General features: G+C 43.1%; 1 protein-coding gene across 6 annotated transcripts in view; it reads right to left on the bottom strand.

The window, feature by feature from the left end:
- The window catches only part of si:ch211-67e16.4 (uncharacterized), a 73,117-nt gene extending 52,827 nt beyond the window's left edge, over positions 1 to 20,290 (bottom strand). For 2 of the 6 annotated variants that reach the window (XR_003979868.1, XM_030380712.1), the window contains exons 1-5: positions 20,097 to 20,286; positions 18,782 to 19,225; positions 14,918 to 15,079; positions 3,686 to 3,861; positions 3,434 to 3,556 (exon numbers count right to left, since the gene is read on the bottom strand). Coding sequence is in view for 5 of the 6 variants with exons in the window: in XM_030380712.1 (XP_030236572.1) it covers positions 3,434 to 3,556; positions 3,686 to 3,861; positions 14,918 to 15,079; positions 18,782 to 19,205 (885 nt within the window). In the remaining variant the exon portion in view is untranslated. Of the gene's footprint in view, positions 1 to 3,433; positions 3,557 to 3,685; positions 3,862 to 14,917; positions 15,080 to 18,781; positions 19,226 to 20,096 lie in introns of all 6 variants that reach the window. The other 4 variants (XM_030380710.1, XM_030380709.1, XM_030380707.1 and 1 more) reach the window with 4 other exon arrangements.
- Positions 20,291 to 21,268: the final 978 nt, after the last annotated feature.

The following is a 21,268-nucleotide window of genomic DNA, read 5'->3' as shown; positions in this document are numbered from 1 at the left end:
CCCAGCTCTGCTTCGGGTCAGGCTCTCCCAGCTCCAAGTGCCCGATTCCACCTGCAGGTGGATCACAGACTTCCTGTCTGACAGGAAGTGGCGTGTGAAGCTTGGGAAACATTTATCTGAATCCCAGACCATCAGCACCGGATCCCCCTAAGGCTGTGTTCTATCCCCTCTGCTCTTCTCCCTGTACACAAACAGCTGCACCTCCAGTCACCAGTCTGTCAAGCTCCTGAAGTTCGCGGACGACACCACGCTCATTGGGCTCATCTCTGGCGGGAATGAGTCCGCCTACACGTGGGAGATTGACCATCTGGTGACCTGGTGCAGCCAGAACAACCTGGAGTTTAACGCTTTAAAAACAGTGGAGATTATTGTGGATTACAGGAAGAACCCTGCCCCATCCACCCCCATCATCCTGTGTGGCTCCCCAGTCGACTCTGTGGAGTCCTGTCGCTTCCTGGGCACCATCATCACCCAGGACCTAAAATGGGAGCTCAACATCAGGTCCCTCACCAAAAAAGGCCAGCAGAGGATGTTCTTCTTGCGCCAGCTGAAGAAGTTCAACCTGCCAAAGATTATGTTGGTGCACTTCTACACTGCCATCATTGAGTCTATCCTCACCTCATCCATCACTGTCTGGTACACTGCTGCTACGGCTAAGGACAAGAGCAGACTACAGCGTATCATACGCTCTGCGGAGAAGGTGATTGGCTGCAACCTTCCATCCCTCCACGACCCTGCACAGCTCCAGGGCTCTGAGGCGGGCAGGCAGGATTATGGCCGACCCCTCCCATCTTGGTCACATTTCTATTGTCTATTTGGAACTCCCCCCTCTGGCAGGAGGCTGCGGTCCATCAGAACCAAAACCTCCCGCCACTTGAACAGTTTCTTCCCCTCTTCAGTTGGGTTCCTTAACAGGTCCCAGGACCACCACCCCCACTGACTGATACTGACTCTGGCACTGATACCCATCACCAATTTGTAAATTCTTACACATTTTTAAGTATCTTTTACTTTAGTTTTTAATTTATTCTATTTTATCCTATTTTTAATTGATCATTTATGTCCCTGCTTGTTTATATTGTGTTATACATATACAGTGATGTTGATAGGTTTTCAATGTAGTGAGTCCCCGGGACCCACAGGTGGCGAGTTGGGTGGGTCCCTGAGAAATTCAATGGGTCCCGACTCCCCAGTTTAAAAAATGTGTTTATTTTTTATTATTATTCTATTTCTTAAATTAAATTAATAGTGTTAAACTCCTTGATGGTGGTATGATATGGTTAGAGCTGGAGTACTCAACCGTTCATGTTTAACACTAGAAACGCCAGGCCATTTTTACTTACTCCTAGCGCCGCAAGAGGGGTCAAATGACCCCTAAGTCATTTTAATGAGGCTGTGCATTTGCACATAATGATCACTAGGTGGCGCCAATGAGCTATTACAGCGCGAGCGCCACATTTGTGTGTGCGTGTGTGTGTGTCACAAGCCTAGTCCTCACGATTTGTCATAAATGTACATATATTCAATCAGAAGGATTGCAAAAAAATCCTGTTTGATTTGCTCATTCGACACGAATGAGCACAGCATCGAGGAGTGGAAACGTGGGTTTATTTACTATGAAGTTCGTATTTTTAATTGTTGAAATGAAATCAGCGGTGACGAGCTAGTTGTTTTGGTAGCGGCTAAATTAGCATGTCGCGATACTTTGTACAGGGGATCACGTCTGCGCCGAGTAGAGCGCAGAGGGTTGAAACAGCGCTTGTCCGATCTGCTCACATGAAGGTTTGTTTGGCCAGTTACTGTGATTAAACACGAGTTGTTTAATGTTCACTATGTATCGTTTTTCATGGGGAAAATTAGATGCGTCCCCGGGACGCATGGATAGTGAGTTTAGTGCGTCCTTTCAGATTTTAATGCGTCAGGGACGCAGGACGCGTACCTAGCAACATCACTGCATATATCACTCTTTGTTCATTATTATTGTCTTAATGCATGCAGTGCACCTTATTCACCAAGCCAAATTCCTGGTTGGTGTAAAACCCTTCTTGGCAATTAAATCCTTTCTGATTCTGATTCTCTCTCCTTGTCAGTATCCTCAGACGTCATTTGTATTATTAACTGCAAGGCACACACACGCACACAAACACACATCATCGCGTTTTTCTTATAAGCCTTCCACACAAGAGCATGGAAACCAGACAAATATTTTGAAATGATTATGCTCGGGTCCGCATCGGGCTCGGATACATCTGCACGGACAGTTAAAAAAAACACACGCACATTCTTGCATGCACATTCCCCAATCTTCTTCTTATGACAAAGGAACACGCGTGCAAGGCGTGCATCGCACACATTCCACACATGTGACACACAGCACGCACACATGCACTTTTTTGTGAATTTATGAAGTTATGATTGAGCCACTTGTGCTCGCGGTTTACGCGGGCTTGTTGCGCTGATCGTTTGATAATTCCAAAATGCCTTATATTTGTTTGATAAAGGCATGCTTTCATGGTACAAACGTAAATGTGTCATTACTAGTGTGAGACATTTTCTTTACTTTAATTGTGTCGGCCAAGCTGGAACAAATATTTCCTCTGGATAAGGCGGAACATTAGGTTTTAGAGATCACGTTAGGACGGTTGTCCTTGCTTTATTTTCCAGAAGTTGGAAGGCTTATTAAAATGGACAAAATTCCCAATTCCAATACCCTACCGATTTACCTTTACAACAGAACGTGTTCAGAACCGTCCTATGTTTTAAAATCAGACACCGAGTAGCCTACGAAGATGGAACGGCTTCGATGGCTCACCGGCTCTCCGCTTGTAGCATATTTGAAGATTTTAAAACAAGCGCTATGATTGGTCGAAGTCTTCTTTTCCCAACAGGTTGCTGCCCAATGCGCTTACACCCAGCGTGCGAGTTGCCTAGTGCGCGGCGAAGGTACAGACAAATGCTGACCTCAAATCCATCCATGGCTTTTCGCGTATTTTGAAGTGACAAATCGTGGCAGGGTAGTTTGATGTCGAAATGCGTATCTGTTACGAATAATGCGTAAAGGTTGGCAGGTATGCGAGAGTAAAACAAAGTATTAGACTGATATTGCTACCGGCAGATAGCCAAAGCTGCGGTATCGGAAGTGAAAAAGTGGTATCGGGACAACCCTAATTTTTTTATGCTTATACCTAGTTCGTCTTTTACAGAAAATGCATTTACGACGATTTTAGGGAGACCCTTTTTTCATTTAGGGTTATATTTTGTCGTTCAGGCTTTTGCCGTCTACACTTGCTACCGTCAGTTGGCGGTGTAGCGGGAGTGCTTGATTGACTTTACATCACTTGTCATCTAAAGCAAGTTTCTAAAGCGCATGGTTTTGCTTTAAGTCAATCACAATGCCTAGTAAGGCTTAGATACGGCGACCCTTGCCCCTCACCTCTTGCCCCAGCAGGTGAGCTGGTCTACCCTGGCAGTCCAGCAGCAGAGTGCCCACCTGTTCTTCCTCCGGCTCCTCCTTTATGGACAACACCTCCTGAAAGGTAGGAAACTCCTCCTTCACCTGAACCATACAAGAACACTAAAATTAATTGCCATGGTATTTACCTGTACAGGAAAGGTGTGTTATGGTATTATCTGTACAGGTGTGTTTTGTTATTAACCTGTACGGGAGGCCTGTCATTGTATTTACCTGAACAGGTGGGGTGGAGCAGGGCAGGGTTGAGCTGTCTGCTGGGAAGGGGGCATGGCCAGCAGATGGAGCCGCGCTCTGCATACCTGACTGCAGGCTGATTATCCAATCCCCGTCCTCCTCCTCCTCTTTTTCATGAACAGAAGCATGTCCATCCCCAGAATAATGCAGGTCCTCTGTTTCAATGCGGAGATGTGGGATGGGAAGGTGGAGAGATGAGCCAACATGGATAGCATACATGGATTTCCACACAAGTTAGGCCTGTGGATTATATTTACACTGGCTGGCATGTTCATCCCTCTCCCCAATGCACAACAACAGACACACTAAGGCATTCAGTGGAGGTTGAACTCCCTGTGGTCACTTAAGATCTGCTGAAGGGGTCATTGCCGGTAACAATGGTTTCATTCACCCTTTATTCAGTACATTATCCTTTACGTCAAAAGGTGTCGTTCTTTATATTATCCATCTATTCTAATACAATTCAATTTGAAATACAATTTGACAGGGAAGCACACGTCGCTTCCTGGATAAAGATTCACCCAATGCAGTGATGTTGCCTCACGATTTAATCACTTATGTTCCTAAAGACAAATCCCCGAAATCCGCCAGCCACCATTGGAAAGGGCTTATTTTGATGACGGGACTTTTGCACTTCTAGGGACTAAATGACGTAACGAAATGAACCGTGGGCCGCTGGATGTGTGGCCAGTAGTGTTAATGCAGCCGCTCCGTCCCTCTCTGATTGGCGGTGGTCTAGCTGACCCCTGGAAGACGCAAGTATAACCATTTCCATCTCCTTGCATATGATACTGGTATGAGCAGTGGGTCTGAAGTCATAGGGCACTAGACTGACTAGATCTCCTCCATGAGAGTGGCACAACATATTCAACCAGCAGACCCTGGGTTCAGTTACTAATGGTGCGTTTCCACCAAGCAGTGAGGTAAGGTTAGGTGCGATTAAGTATGATTAGGTGCGGTCCGGTTCATGTTTCGATCGACAAAAGTGGGCTTAGCTGTGATTAGCCGTAATTATCTCTCAATACTCCGTTGGGCCACCAAGCGGTCTGAAAGGGTGCCAAGAAGTTGGGCCTACACATGTCGTCCGTTTATTGGTCGACAGAATCATCACTTCCGTGCGACAGGGGGATAATAACAGACAAACAGTACCCTCAAGGTATTTCTGGACGGCGAAAGCTTTCTTCAATAAACTAAAGATTTTTTTTATTGAAGAAAATGTCCCACAAAAGTTTGCCTTCCTTCTTGGACCTCCTACTTTGTTTCGCTTTGTTTAATGTGTTGCAATCTTTTTTTCATTGTATTTATTAGCAGGCTACACTATGTCTCGCTGCTATGATGTCACGATGCTTACGTAGCTGCCGCGGCAATCGTCATTTGGCTTAAACCTTGCCCTACCATAACGGTACTGTCGGCGGTGGAAATGCGAGCCGTAACTGAGCTGCACCTAACCGCACCCAACTGTGCTACATCTACCGGACCTAACCGCACCGCCCAATGGGATTACAGGGTATATGCAGAGATGAATTTACTACCTTTTACTACCTTTCTTACTACCTCCACAAATTTTTTTACTACCAACACGACATCAAGCAGCGGGGCGGGGGGTATGCAAAGCACCACTTACTACAAGGTATAAATGTGACAATGCCGCGATCCCTGTAGCCCTAATGCTGCTGCTAGCACCGCAAAACAACGACATAAAGGACAATAGATTTTGCGATGCAAAATAGTGCAGCGCGGGACAAAAAATTAAAGCTCATTGCGGGTGCGGGCGGGATGATAGAGGTGCAATTGCGGGTGCGGGATGATACACTGCACTCCTGCAAATCAAATATGAGGGTAAAGTAAAATACACAAATTATCATGAAGCCCTCATCAATAAGCAAAACCTACTTTTCCAACAACTTTTCCTTCATGGTCGAAGCAGCAGCCGATTCTTTTGCCTTTCATTTTGACGTGCTGGTACCGACCTGCAGAGTTTTTATTTTTTTAATATGTGACTGTTTCCTGTTTCAGTTACTGAGGCCTATTAAATGTTTTGTATGATTGAAAACATGCAGGCTTACCAATAAATATGTTACCAATACTGGTAGCCTAATGAATTATGTGCACGCTTGTTTTTTTCCAAGCCAATGGACAGGCCTTTCCTGAGACAGAAAGTAAACATCCATCCTTGCGGGCGGGAGCGGGATGTAATATCATAGATGCGGTCGGGAGCTGGATTAAAAATTACAGCTCTTTGCAGGAGCGGCACTCTACAAGGCGGGAGCGGGAGTGAATATTGTGTCCCGCGCAGACCTCCAATAGAGATCTGCTCCCCCTTCGCACGAAGCTGCTGCTGGTGAAAACTCGAAGCGTTGATTTAATCGCTTTAATGCCGTTCCATGTCACATTGATCGTTTTTTTGCACAACGAGCAAAAAGGTTCTCGTCATTTCCCATCACGGGTTTCAGCCAGTCTTTAAATGTCGGGTCGTCAACCCATGTTTGTGAAAATTTGCATTTACCCATTCTCTCATAGAGCTAGAAACTCAGCCGTACTGAACTCTGAGGGGAAAAGGAGGAAAATGTTGCTGGTGTTACACCGAATTCTGGAGTAGGGTCCGTCTGCGTCCTGTAGTGGGCGTTACTTGTAGTAGGAGGCGTAACTGATACTAGGAGGCGTAACATGTACTTTTCTAAATCGCGGTCCACGCAAGATCTTCCTTGAAGTCAGGTCTTCGGATATTCATGTCGGTAAGTAAAAAGAAGTGGATTAACAAGAATGATTTTTCTTGTTTTTACAAGCTTAATGAACTCTAGAACTAGGGCAGACTACTTATGGTTGTGATACTGCTTGAAATTCTTTACGAAATGTTCGAACGCTTAGGCCTACTGTTTTAACGTTGGAAGAAACCCCAGCTTTCGCCACCTCTGTGAAGTTAGTTCGATTCACACGTTTGAGATGCACACTGAAAAGTCACAAAATACTCTATACTGTACAGGCTAGTAGATGTTGCTTGCTTCTTCCTTCCCCGAGTTTGCACAGTGCAACAGTGATGACGTACCTGAGAAATCCATGTATTCAAGACCGGCAAATATATATAAAATGAGGGCTTGTAATTTGAACGCTATCATATGAAGGCTTTCTCATAACTATCCTCCTGTTAGTGACATTGTTCTTGTCTTGTTTCTATCAGTAATAATTATTTTAATTCATTGTTTTCTATCTCATGCAGGACCTTGAAAACATGCAGCATGCGATCAATAACAATATGTATTCAATACAATTATTTGAATTATTAATCTGCCGTCTTTAATTCTTTGAATTATTAATCTGCTTTTTGTTAAAAGGTATAAAGGGATTAAGTAGGCTAAACTTAAGCAGGTTCCCCACGTTAAACTGCTATATGAATTACATGTCATTGTAAACGGCTTCTTTCTTAAATGCATATGACTCAGGGATGTCAGTTTCAAGTAAGGCTATGATTAAGCTAATCAAGAGCATATCAAGATTAAGCTAATCAAGAGCATATTTTTAAATGAGCAGATACTATTGGAGTTCTGCGACCCATTGAAAAGTGTGGCCCCAGGGGGCGCTGTTGCACATTTTCGCACACAAAAACATAAATAAACATAAGATCTCCGGTGGGTCTCTCTTTTCTTGATACTAACAGTAATTATAAACAGCATTTTACATAGTAGCCTATAATAGGAAATGCTCAAAGGTAAATCAGCGGAATTTTACCATGACTGTAGCTTTTTATGGGTAAAGAAGCAACGGTGAAGGGCCGTACTAAACGCCCCATCCATTGTATGGGTCTGTAAAATGCTTAATATGCTTAATAAAAAGGTAATTGGTTGGGAGGAGATCTTATGTTTTATGTATGTTTTTGTCATGCCTGTCTACGCTTCAAACTCGTGCATATTGCAGAAAATATGCAACAGCGCCCCCTGGGGTCACACTTTTCGGTGGGTCGCAGAATTCGGTGGAACACCGGCGTCGCTATAGCAACCAGCGATGCCAACTCTAACGGCTACTCAGTTCAGGTCCTTTCAGCACCGTATACTGTATTTTTTTGGCTAGATGAAGTTAAAACATGTAAACAAAAAAATGGAAACTCATTTTATATTGCGGTGGTGGTGAAAAAATTTACTACCAAGTCAAATTGCGTTTGTTACCTTTTACTACCTTTCAAGGGCCTTCATTTTAGATTAATTTTTTTACTACCTTTTACTACCGCGCGGACACCCTGGATTAACGACAGACCCATGCCTCATTATTGGGGTAAACTTCATGTGGCGGGAATAAGCATATTTGCCCAGGTGAACCAGAGCTCACATGAGCATATTCTTCAAAATTCCCTTTAGTTTTGATATGTCATACCTCATTCTTGTTGGAAATGGTTATGTCTAACAGAATACTACAATAAAGGCACCTATAACATGTTAATTATTTGTCTTCTTAATAGAAAAAAAAACTGACCCGAGCTGGATTCGATCACGCTCTGAGGCCCCGTGCACACAAAGCCGATTTTTTGGTGAAACTATAAATGGCACAGAAAGTTAAAAAAAAAAAGTTTTATAAATTTAAAACATAAAATTACATATTAGAGCAAACCTATTAGACGTTGCTGATTAGTGTTTATTGAGGTCAAAATATGCAGAAGCAAAGATAGTTTGGTAAGTGAAAAGTAAACAGTGGTCTGACTGATTCTCACTTGGTGTGGAACGGTCATCAGCGATAGCAGAAGTCAGAATGTTTCTTGGGGGGGGGGGGAGGCTTCCACGAAAGTGGGTAGAGGGGAATTGTTCATGTTCAGTTGGTTAGATGTGGGTTCTAATGTCCGGGTTTGTTACGCTTCTCTGTAAATTATTTTTATATTGCAAGGTAACCCGTTTCTTTTTTGTGAATGTCTCCAGGAGTAAAACCTAATTTTGTTTCTTGAAACTGCAGAGGTCTGCAAAAGCTTAAAAAAGTGAAACAAGTCATGAATAGATTAAAGGATAGACACTAAAGTTGTATTTCTACAAGAAACCCATCTTCTAGAGGACAATTTAAAAAAAAAAAATCAGGAGGTGGCAAGGCAGCGCATTCACAGCTTCTTACTCATCCCAGGCTAGAGGAGTGATGATTGTTATCCATAATACTGTCCCATTTAAAGTGAAACACTTAATCACAGATAGAGGGGGAAGATATTTGATAGTACAAGGCTCTTCGTTATCGGTAAATCTAAATTTTGTAAATCTGTACAGTCCTTTCTGTAGATCTGTTCCTTTCTATCTCATCCTTTGCAGGACAACACATAATAGCAGGAGACCTTCACAGCACATTAAACCCCAGTGTGGATAGATCCACAGGAGTAGATCAATCACACAACAGGTGTAGAACAGTTATAAACAGTTGTATTAAAGAATTGAATCTGCTAGACATATGGAGAGAATTGAAATCACAAGCTAAAGCCTACTCTTGTGACTCTAACACACTTCATACTCTCAAATTGATTATTTTTCAGAACTGCGGTCCAATAATAATTGAATAACCGTTACTATGGTTATATAGTGGTTTCAGATCATGCACCATGTTTCTTAGTGTATGTCGATAAACAAATGGCAAAAGATACACCTAGATGGCACTTTCTGCAGAAATGGTTACAAGATGATGGATTTGTAAAATATATAGAAAAACAGATAAAATAATTCTTTGAAATTAATACTACACAAACATCTGCCTCTATAAAATGGGAAGCATTTAAAGCTTTTCTCATGGTGCATATTATAAGTTATACAGGCTCTAAATCCAAAAAGGTGCGTGAGGAGAGGTTACAATTGGAACATAAAATAAAGATTCTTCAGGGAAAAATCTAGGAGAATCGTGACCCACAGTTGGAAAATGATCTGCTTATTTTGAGAGCTGAATATGACAAGTTGTCTGCTTTCAGAGCTGCATCTAGTCTTCTATGACTGAAGCAATCTTTTCATGAACAAGGCGATAAGTCAGGTAAATTAGCATGGCAGATTAAACAACTACAAACTAGAACATCAATCACCACCATTATATTAAACGGACATACTGTGGTCGATCCTGTAGAAATTAATGATGCCTTTAGAGATTATAAAGAATTGTATAAATCGTATAAATGAAACCAATGCACACAATTTTAATCGTTTTTTATATGACTTAGCTATACCAAAAATAAATTGGGCACGCTATCGATGGTGCACGACCAGAGTGCACGACCAGATGGTCTTCCTATTGAGCTAAATAAAAAAAATTAAGAACAAATTACTAACACCACTTCTTGAAATGTTTCTAGAGTCATTTCAGAATGGCAGTCTTCCGCCAGCTATGAACAGTGCTGTAATTACTTTACTGCCAAAACAACGCAAAGCCTCGAACAAATGTGAGAACATGAGACCCATCAGTTTATTAAACTCTGATCTGACGACAATATGTAAGCTTTTAGCAAAACGATTACAGCCATTATTACCAAATATCATTAATAAAGATCAAAACGGTTTTACTACAGGAAGGCAAGGTTTCCACAACGTAAGAAGAGTAATGAATATAATTTAAGCTAACAAAGAAATATCAGATACAGCACTTCTAACATTAGACGCTGAAAAGGCCTTTGATAGGGTCACATGGCCTTATCTTTTCAATATTCTAGAAAGATTTGGGTGTGGAACTGGCTTCATAAAATGGGTGCAGATATATAAAAATACTGCAGCAGAAATCTTAACAAATATAAATAAATAACAGTAAAGGTTGCAGGCAAGGGTGTCCTCTTTGTCCCCTTCCGTTTACATTAAAAAATCGAACCTCTAGCAATAGCGGTACGTTCACACCCTCAATCTTGTGGAATAAGAATAGGGCTGATACAACATCGAATTTCATTGTTATGTTATTTTATTCATGTCCAAACTAAATCCAATCATTCCGGCCTTGTCCGAGCTAATTTAAACATTTGGTGATATTTCGGGATAGAAAGTGAATAATACAAAATCTTCTAAATTACTACTTAATGAATAGGACCGAAGGAACCCAACTTCTTAGGTAACCCAATTTAATAGTGTAGAACAGTTTAAATACTTATGAGTACAGATATTGCCTAGGCTAGAACATGCGGTTAATGCAAATTATGAACCGTTAATGATTGAAATGAGTGAGTTGATTGAGAGATGGACGTCGCTACCAGTTTCTATAATTGGGAGAATTCATATTTTAAAAATGACTATAATGCCAATATTCCTTTATTTATTTCCAAATATTCCTCTGCCACCACCTTCAGACTTGTTTTCAAAAATTAAAAAATATTTGTTGGATTCATATGAAACAATAGCGAGACTTTGTTTGTCTTTGTTATATTTACCATTTGAACGAGGGGGATTCAAATGTCCATATTTACTATGGTACTACTGAGCTGTGCAGCTGAGGTGTATTATGTTCCATTTTTCAACAAATGAAACCCCCATTGGAGCGAAATGGAATCCGAAGGTCTAAAAGTACCTCTTCCCTTACACATATACCGACAGAAAAAAAATAAAATCCAATTGTAAAACATATGATAAAGATATGGTATGATGTAAACAAAAATATTTAAAAGAACCACAATCATTATCATTATAAAGTCCAATATGGGCTAACCAGTTCTTTATACCAGGTAGATCGGAAGCTACATTTAAATTAGGGAAATTGATTAAACATCTTTATTTGACAGATTCGGGTGTCATGTCTTTTGATGAGTTGAGGTCTAAATTTAATCTTAATAGAAAACACTTTTTCAAGTACCTAAAACTAAGAAGCTTTGTTAAAGTAAATCAAGGCAATGCAATTACTAGACCCCTACACTCAATTTGGAAAAAATTATGACAAAAGACAGTTTGAAAGAGGGTATTAGATCAGAGTATTACAAATTGATGACATCTTACTCACCTGAAAGTTCACAGTATAAGTTGAATGCCTGGAGGGAAAATTTGCATCTTTCCGATCAAAATTAGATTGTAGCTTTTGCTGGTGCTCACACTAAGTCTATAAATGTACGTCTTAAACTGATACAGTATAAATGGTTAATGAGGACATAAGTGACCCCGTTGATTTAAATCGATACAACAAAAGCATCCCTGACATTTGCACAAAATGTCAGGAATTCGAAGTTGTATATGGCAATGCAGGAAAATCTAAACCTTCTGGGAAGAGGTAGGAGATATACTTGAGAAGATCATTTCAAAACCAATTTTACTAGACCCTAAGCTTTTTCTGTTAGGTTTATACCCAGAAAAACACAACTATAGTAAAAATGAACGAGTATTCATAGACCCCGGCTTGCTGTATGCCAAAACATGTATTGCAATGTTATGGAAAAAGGTTAATAAACCAAACACAACTGAATGGATCAGACGGATGTTGTCATGCCTCCCTTTAGCAAGGATAACATACATATTGAAAGCTAAACAGCAACAATTTGAAAATATCTGGAGACCGTTCATGAAATATGTTAAAGATTTAGGATCAAGAAAATGAGTACCGGTAATTGTGAAAATGTGGCTAGCAGAATTATATATATTTTTTTTTTTAAACATTTTGCACACAGTATTGAGTTATATTTACTCAACCTTGTAAAGCACTTTTTTGTATTGTTTTTGTTTCTTTTTTGTTGTGTTGCGTCATTGCAGTAATGCAAGATTGTAATTCATACTGTATGAGTGTGACAGACTGTATTTTATGTTGTTTGAACTGTAATAAAAATATTTCTGAAGTAAGTATTTCTGCTCAATTTAAAAGGTTGAATCTCCTCGTGACTGAATGTTTGTATGCAGCGCGCAGGCTGTATGCGCGCAGGCATGATGCGCTCCTCCTTTTTTTGTGACGAACCAGCGCCTTGAATATTTACTACAGCGTTTCTACAGCTCGATGCGGTTTCACAATGCATCCGTCTTTGCGGAGATATTCCTGAACCGCATAAAGTGAAAACGGATCGTTTTCGCCCGTGTGGACGGGGCCTGATACTGAAGTATAATGTTCAGGGCCCCTGCAGGTGGTCCTGCACCTCCGAGACAGCCTTAATACACCTTAATTTATGTTTAATTAATGACAATAAGCCCCATTACTATTATGGAAACATTTTCTCGATTAGTGGGTTAGTGAGGTATGTTGCGCTCAAAGCCTGGGTTAGCTGTGACACGAAGGTCAATCTCTTTAAGCGTTGCTGTATCATCATGGGAGCAGGTTTTCAGCTAAGACTACCAGGTTAGATTGGCGTTCGCAGCTTCATAGTCCCTCCTTTGACAATGGCGTATCCATTTGTGGGTGGACTTCAGAGCCGGTATCGTAAAGGGTCACTCAGACAGAGGGTCTTTCGGACAGAACCCTTGGCATTGCCTGAGAATATTCTTTATGAGGGTAACAGGTTCTCATTCGCTATATCATCCTTGTTGGACCTTATGTAGACAATTCCTACTGATGCGCAGTGAGTTTTGGGGAGAGAGAGTGGTAGAGTGGAGGTAGCGCGTCAGTCTTGAATTTCTCTGTGTGGGGTTTGTCTCCCAAGTAATGCGCATTTATGTGAAGCTTAAAAAGTCCCATTTCTTATGTCATACGGAATGCCTATTCACTAAAGATTATGGAATTATATTTTTGTGCTTATTTCGAACTTGAACCCATGTTCTCAAAGCCGTGCTGGCACCACATTTCTGGGGGTAAAAGGCATGATGATGGACTGTCGATATTTGAAACCCCAGTCGCTGGCTTTCGGGCATTATAGTAATCCAGTACGCCAACGCCGCTACATTTCAGCGGTTGAAAACAAATGCGATACATGTCTTAGATAGGGTGTATTTAAAGGGAATTCCCCAAAATATAGAATAAGGTCGTGTTCACATCTAGCGTTTTTTTTTTTTTTTTTTTTTTTTTTAAATCTGCCAGCGCTGGTTTTACATTATATTCCTATGGGCAGAGTGTTTTTGAAAAAAGTCACGGCCATTTTTTTAAAGGCTTCTCCCAGCGGTTTCTTCTGCCATACGGAGCGTTGAAAAAAGTTAAACTTTCAGGAAGAAAGCGGCCGACGTCACGCGTCTTTTTGGCAACTGACCAATCACAAGCGGAACGGAAACTCTCAACTGTCAAAACAAGAAACAATGGCAGACAAATCACTCGGGAAAGTGCCGTTGGAGCGATTAATAGTTGTAATTACAGAACATGTCGAGATCTACAACATGTCTAATGGGCTCTAGCCTTGACACGTAGTAGACGAGTAACGTCGGGTCTAGAATGGGTTCGTTGCTATAGGCGATAGAAAAAACGCTCTCGGCGCTTTTAGGGCAAAAAAACACTGCCAGCTTTTCTTTTTGTTGAAAAAACGGTCAGCTCTATATATTACAAAAAACGCTAGATGTGGACGCAGCCTTAGGCAGGTTGGACGTTGCTTTTGCATTTTGAAATCATCTTCACTATTTGGATTAATGGAGAACAATTCTGTATTTGGCAGTTAAGACAATATGCAGACATTTTTCACTTACAAATTTACATTATCGGCTGTTTTTGCCAGCAGGCCTCCTTAACTTCTGTGCAACTGTGTTGCCCCTAGCTGTTATCTGATTATTGAATTAGGAGTTCATTATGACTATCTGTTCCTCTTGAGTGAAATAAATTGCTCTTGATCTATCCATTTTGTAAAGGTGAGTAAAATGACGCGAATAATTTTCCTTTCACGGCAACGCGCATTGAACCTAAAGCGAAAAACCGGGATTGACAAATCGAATCCTATGTGAGCTACGTAGTACCATTTAACTCTGATTGCGAGTTGCGTCTCTGTTGATCCAGGTTTTCCCATGAAAGCCTGTGTATGTTAAGCTAGGTTTGTAGTACAGGGCACTGGTTACCTGTTATTAAAACGTTTTCAGGCAGTCCAGACCTACAGCGGCCGCCTAACAGATTAACCAGTAACTACAGACATTTTGTCGTCTACCATGTCTCTAATAGGCTCTACGTTTTTGTTTAATGACATGAAGCATCACATATAATGCATGCTGTGGAGTTTGTTGCTTTCCTGCTTACATTTTCCTATTCTCCTGGGTTCTTTAAATGTGTTATTAATCTAATTTATCCTACGCAGCACCCAGGAGGGCGCTACAGACTGGTATTAAATGAAATGGTACAAAAATGCAACAATTAGCATCACTTTCCTGAAGGTCAAGAATAACGTCCCCACATGTAGCACCCCAAGGGGTATACCTGAGCCATGTTCCTGGCCAGAGCCACCATATCCCAGCAGCCCGTCAGGCAGGGCATCTGATTGGTCAGTCTGGTTGGTCAGCTCAGTAACCTCAGATCCTTCATCTGATTGGTGGCTAACTCTGACCATGGGCCGACTGCCACTCTGGGAGGCGGGGATTACTGCAAACAGATCAATTAAAAGTGTTCAGACATGACTCATCGAAGGATGTATTGTTCTCAAAATGTATTTCATATAATAACTAGAAGGTTCTTCAGATGAAAACAAATTCAGTGTAATTAATGTGTTGTATTATAGCCTGTGTATGCTGAATTAACACTTCTGCGTACAGCATGTATACAAAGGGAGGGCGTGGGTCTTTGCAGAGCTGCCGGCCTTTCTACTTCATGTTAAGGAGTAGACAAGGGGCCAGCCTAGTGTTTAAAAGGTCCCATGGCCTGAAAATGTCACTTTATTAGGTTTTCGAACACTAAAATGCGTCCCCTAGCCTGCCTATGGTCCCCCAGCAGCTAGAAATGGCATTAGGTGTAAAACGAGAATTAGGTATCCTGCTCCGCCTTTGATAAATGAAAGCTGAGAAGCTCCTATTTCGAATTTGGCCCCTTATGACGACATATGGGGTCAATAAATAGAGAAGGGGAGGTTACCTCCCCTTCTGTTTTGCCCGCCCATACAATTTGGCCTGCCAATGAGACAATGAGCTACAACTGTTGTACACTTCTTTGTTATTTGGATAAACGTTCTGTTGTTGGTGTTATGGCGCATAAAACATCGGGTTCTCTGTCGTCTCTGGTATTTCCACAACAAGACTCGTAATGGGGCTTAACTCAGCCATGGTCGAGAAGGAATTGGGGGGAAAGGAACTTTGGCATTGACTCCCTGAAGTACATGAACCGCGACATGGAGGAGAAAGTGATTGTTGCCCGCAAATCTCTCCCGCCGCAGCTCCGCTGCCTGCTTCCGAGAAGGTGGTGCCTTGGCAGTGGGGCTCCGGCGGGAGACAATCGCGGACAACAATCCCTTTCTCCTTCATGTCGTGGTTCAGTCTACTTCAGATTGCTGTGGAAGAACCAGAGACGTCGGAGAACCCGACGCAGTCGTTTGAGATTCAAAATGCACACACAGCTTTTGGCCGTGATAATTATACATTATATGATATCGATATCTATGTATAATCTGATATTATTTAGATATAGAGCTCCAGGACTCACCGGAGCACCAGGAGTGTTCTAGAATATTTACAGAACACGGCCAAAAGCTGTGTGCTTTTGGCCGTTTTTTCAGGGCAACATCCCCACCCTCAACCTTGACCCGCTTCTAAAAACGGCACGTTTGTGGAAAGTTCATTGTGGGACTGGCTAGGGCTGCACGATATGGGCAAAATATGACATCCGATATTTTTTGGCTGAATGGCGATATACGATATATATATATCTTGATATTTTCTATAGAGAGGGTTAGATGTATTTTTAAAACATAGGTCAGCATGTCTGCAACATGTGATTTCAACATCGTAATTTTCCACAGAATTGAATGAACATGTTAAAAAACAAAAGGGAACCGTTTTTCATCTTCTTAACAAAAAGAAAATCACCTGTGCAAAACAATATAAAGCTGTAGGTTACACACATTAGCTACCATTAAGAGCATTGGCTTCGTCGCATTGTCCTGCGTACTACGGTGAGGGTTTCAGTGTGCCGCAACTTTAATCCCCCGTCCCCTCCCTTCCCCGTTCCATTTGGGAACATGTTTGTTTTCATTTCGCTTGTTTCGTATATTTTAATTAAGAACGCCCCCAACACATTTGCCGCCCTAGGCGGTCGCCTTTGCCGAGCGCCGGCCCTGGTTTTGGGGCAGAAGAAACTGTCGCGGCCGGTGATGCAGCTGTACAGCCACAGAGTTTTACGCATTCCTCATACTGCACTTAGTGCCGCTGCTGTAAATGGTGGAACAGATTGTCGTGCTTCCACTTTTAGCCGCAACGTTTTTGCTACACTCTCTACAGATGACCTGCAGCTGCTGCTCATCAGTTTTTTTTAAACCCGAAATATTTCCATATTATGGAGCAGTCGTTTCTCCTCTTTGAAACAATTTCGTCTGCCGCCGCCGTCTCGTTTTCTTTATGGGTATCCTCCATGCTTGTTGTGTTGTGAGGGGGCTGCGGGGGCGGGAATCAGGAATGCGCGATATCAGCGATATACGATATAAACGATAAAAAGTGGCCTACGATAGAGATTTTAGTTACATTGCTCTATCGTGATAATGCATGTTTGACGCGATCTATCCATGACCCGCGAAATTTTAATGAGCCACGAGCTGCAACCGTCTGCAACGCATCGTCCGCGACTCGCGAAATTTAAAGAGCCACGAGCTGCAACCGGCTGCAACGCATCATCCGCGACTCGCGAAATTTAAAGAGCCACGAGCTGCAACCGGCTGCAACGCAACATCCACGACTCGCGAAATTTAAAGAGCCACGAGCTGCAACCGGCTGCAACGCATCACCCGCGACCCGCGAAATTTAAAGAGCCATGAGCTGCAACCGGCTTCAACGCATCATCGTCATCCAAGTAAATATGGCTGAAAGCGAATCGGAGGAGCTGGTGATTGCGCTCATTTCATGTTCATTTCAAAATTGTATGCGTTCATTTAGCACTTTTATGTTTTAATGTCAAGTATCTGTGCACACACTTGGAAGATTTTTCTTTATTTAAAATAGCCATAATACTGGACGTATTTCCCTAATTCACAGTATCCGTTTCTTTATTAACAAGACACCACCAGTATTCATTTCATTAAGAGAAGTATACGTCATTACACAGAAGATTTTTTTCTTTGTTAAAGTCTCTGCAGCTACGTTATGTTGTACGATTACAGTTTTGCACAATAAATGTTCTCAAAACGACATACTAAGTTTCTTTCTTCTTTTGTTTTATACATTTAGCAGTTTAGCTTTCCTTAGAGTCTATGTAACCTGTTCTGAAATGGTTCTATGATTTATATATCGTGATATATATCGTTATCGCAATAGGTTGCAATGTATATCGCAATATGGATTTTAGGCCATATCGCCCATCCCTAGCGGGAATGAGGCGTCTTTGCACACGGCACGTTCGGAAAGACAGAGTTGGAGGGGGAGGGGTCGCGCTCACAGTCTCCAAGGCAAATACAGACGCTTGAGGCGGAAACTGACCATTTTAACGCATATATCGATATAAACGATAGTCAAATCTTGTATCCCCTTGGAAAATTATATCGAGATATCGTACATAGCCGATATATCCTGCAGTCCTAGGACTGGCTCATAGTGGCTGTAATTCTGCACCAAGGCTGAATTTCTTGAACGTCTGCAAATACTGTTAAGGGCCCAAGAACACCTATATATAAGCATCCATAAAGTGGCATGCCATGGGACCTTTAAAAGGTCCCATGGCATGCAACTTTATTTGCTCGTTGCTCATCTATCCGTCACACATCTAGGTGGACACGCCCACCTGTGATGTCATAAGGGACAGATTTCCAAAAGGGCTAGTACCGGCTTATCAGCCCGCCCTACAATAAGGGTACTGTCGGCAGTTGAAACGCAAGCCGTAACTGAGCTGGGCTATACAGCACCTTCACTCCTGGGCTGAGGGCCGAAGCGCTGGGCCGAAGCTTACCCGCCGGTGGAATTGCGCCATTAAAGGCAGCAATTTATCAAAACTGTTATTTGTCCTTTCCTCCCAACACGTTACCACACGAGCCCCGACCCGGTATCGGGTACCGACCTCAAGGTAGGCGACCACTGATGTAGAGGGTCAGGTGGATAAGAAAGATTGTGTGAAGTTATGCTAAGTTACTTGTGTCTGTTTGAGTTGAGTCACCTTGGCTGTTCTCCGAGGCGGTCCGGTCAAGCAGCCCGGAGCCGGGCCCCGTCTCCCCGGGCGGCGGCTCCAGGCCCCGGGCCGTGGAGGATGGAGAGGCATTCTGGCTGCTTGGGTGAGACGAGGTAGTGGCCCTTTGTTGGATCTCTTCCTCAACCCCCTGGCGGTAGTACTTCAGCTTGAGCTCTGTGTACCTCAGCATGGCCCTTATCTTGTCGTTTTCCTTCTCCTTCAGAGACTTCTCCCGCTGCACTGCCGCCTTGTCCCGCTGCAGGGCGGCCACCTGGGCCTTCAGCTCCTCGAACTTCACTCCCACGATGCGCAGCATTTCAGCCAGGACCGTCTCAACTGCCCCATTCACCGCTTGCTCCACCACCGTGCCCATCTGGCCCCGGATCAGCGACACCGCGATGCTCACGTCCATGTTGGACCCCGACCAGGATCCTGAAGCCACAGGACCGCACAGTAAACAACACAGGAGCTAACCCCAAACCCACAGGAGCTAACCCCAAACTGAACTAACCCCAAACCCACAGGACCTACCCGACCCCAAACCCACAGGAACAAACCCCAAAACCCACAGGACCTAACCCCAAACTAATCCCAAACCAACAGGACCTAACCCCAAACCCAAACTAACACCAAACCCACAGGACGTAACACCAAACCCACAGGACCTAACCCCAAACCCACAGGACCTAACCCCAAACCCACAGGACCTAACCCCAAACAACACTAAACCAACAGGACCTAACCCCAAACTCACACGGTTGTTTCAAACAACGGAGGAATTATCTAAACAATTCGACATTCTAGAAGAATCCCGTTTTAGTGTAAATCCGCTACTGGGTACCGAGGCTGGATTAAACCAGAAATTAGGTCAGCCCGTCTGTGTTGACCACATTAGTCCGCTCCTAGGCACCAAAGCAGGACTAACAAATACGTTAGGTCGGCCTACAGGTCTGTGTGGACCACATGAGTACGCTCCTAGGCACCGAGGCAGGACTAAACCAGACGTTAGGTCGGCCTACAGGTCTGTGTGGACCACATTAGTACGCTCCTAGGCACCGAGGCAGGACTAAACCAGACGTGAGGACGGCCTACAGGTCTGTGTGGACCACATTAGTACGCTCCTAGATACCGACTCGAGGCAGGACTAAACCAGAAGTTAGGTCGGCCTACAGGTCTGTGTGGACCACATAAGTCCACTCCTAGGTAGGCCTACTGGGGCAGGACTAAACCAGACGTTAGGTTGGCCTACAGAACTGTTTACCCCGCGCGCAGCAGATCAATTAGATGACGGTTTAACGGTTACCTTCACGTGACCTCAATCTGAACACATGCTCCACGCAACGCTGAGTGAGACCAATGGATTGGGTGAGATGAGTCGAAATGGATGAGTCGGGTAAAATGAGTCAGGTTAGATGATTCGGGTTAGACGTTCTCCTCCAGGATTTCATTGGAGACGATGCGATAACGGAAGTAAACAATACAACATCCGCCTTTTAATCCTACGCGTGACAGAAGCTTCTTAAAGGCGTATTCACGGTCCTAGGGGCCTCATGTACTAAGGTTGCGTACGCACAAAAACGTGGCGTACGTCCTTTTCCACGCTCACGTTCAGATGTACAAAACGTGAAATGACCGTAAAAATGTGCGGTCCCCACGCCAGCTCCAGAGCTGTCGTACGCACGTTTCTACAGCTATTGTTCCTTTGGCGACACTTAGAGGTGACGCTGGGAAACTGGGAAAAAAGGTGAAAACCATGACTCATCAGAGTGATTTGCACATCAGAGACACACGAATGAACGATTAACACACCTTGCAATTATATGGGTGGCTATAAAAGCATGCGCAATGGATGAAGAAAATTGTTTTAAAAATGGCTGCGTTAGCGTTGTTAGAGGACATCGCAAATGGTCAAATCCGAAGGGAACGTATATTTAGGGAACGCGAGGACTTACTCGCAAATGATGATGATTGGCTCATGAGCCGATTTCGTTTCCCCAGGCCAGTATTACTGGAGCTGTGCGCAGAGCTGCGGCCGGCCCTAGAGCGCCACACAGCCAGGAGCCAGGGGTTGTCCGTGCCCACACAGGTGCTGACCACGCTGGGGTTCCTGGCAACAGGGGCCTTCCAGCGGGAGCTGGCCGATCGGTCAGGAGTGTGCCAGTCCACCCTGAGCCGAGCCATGCCAGCTGTGTGGGACGGAATCATCATATGAGATTAATATGAGTCCAGACCGGCCTCATATGCATTAATGCATTAATATGAGATAATTAATAATAATAATAATACATTTAATTTAGAGGCGCCTTTCAAGACACCCAAGGTCACCTTACAGAGCATATAGTCATCATTCAAAACTATGTAAAACAGACTAGGAATAAAAGGAAAACAGAGGTTAAACATGAAGAAGAAGAAGAATTAATAACACTCAAAGACGCCTAAAGTGAAGGGGGACCTCACTAACCACCACCAATATGT

Source organism: Gadus morhua, chromosome 16, assembly GCF_902167405.1.
Source record: "Gadus morhua chromosome 16, gadMor3.0, whole genome shotgun sequence".
In the NCBI taxonomy this organism is placed as follows: Eukaryota; Metazoa; Chordata; class Actinopteri; order Gadiformes; family Gadidae; genus Gadus; species Gadus morhua.
This window is presented reverse-complemented; position numbering and strand designations above follow the sequence as displayed.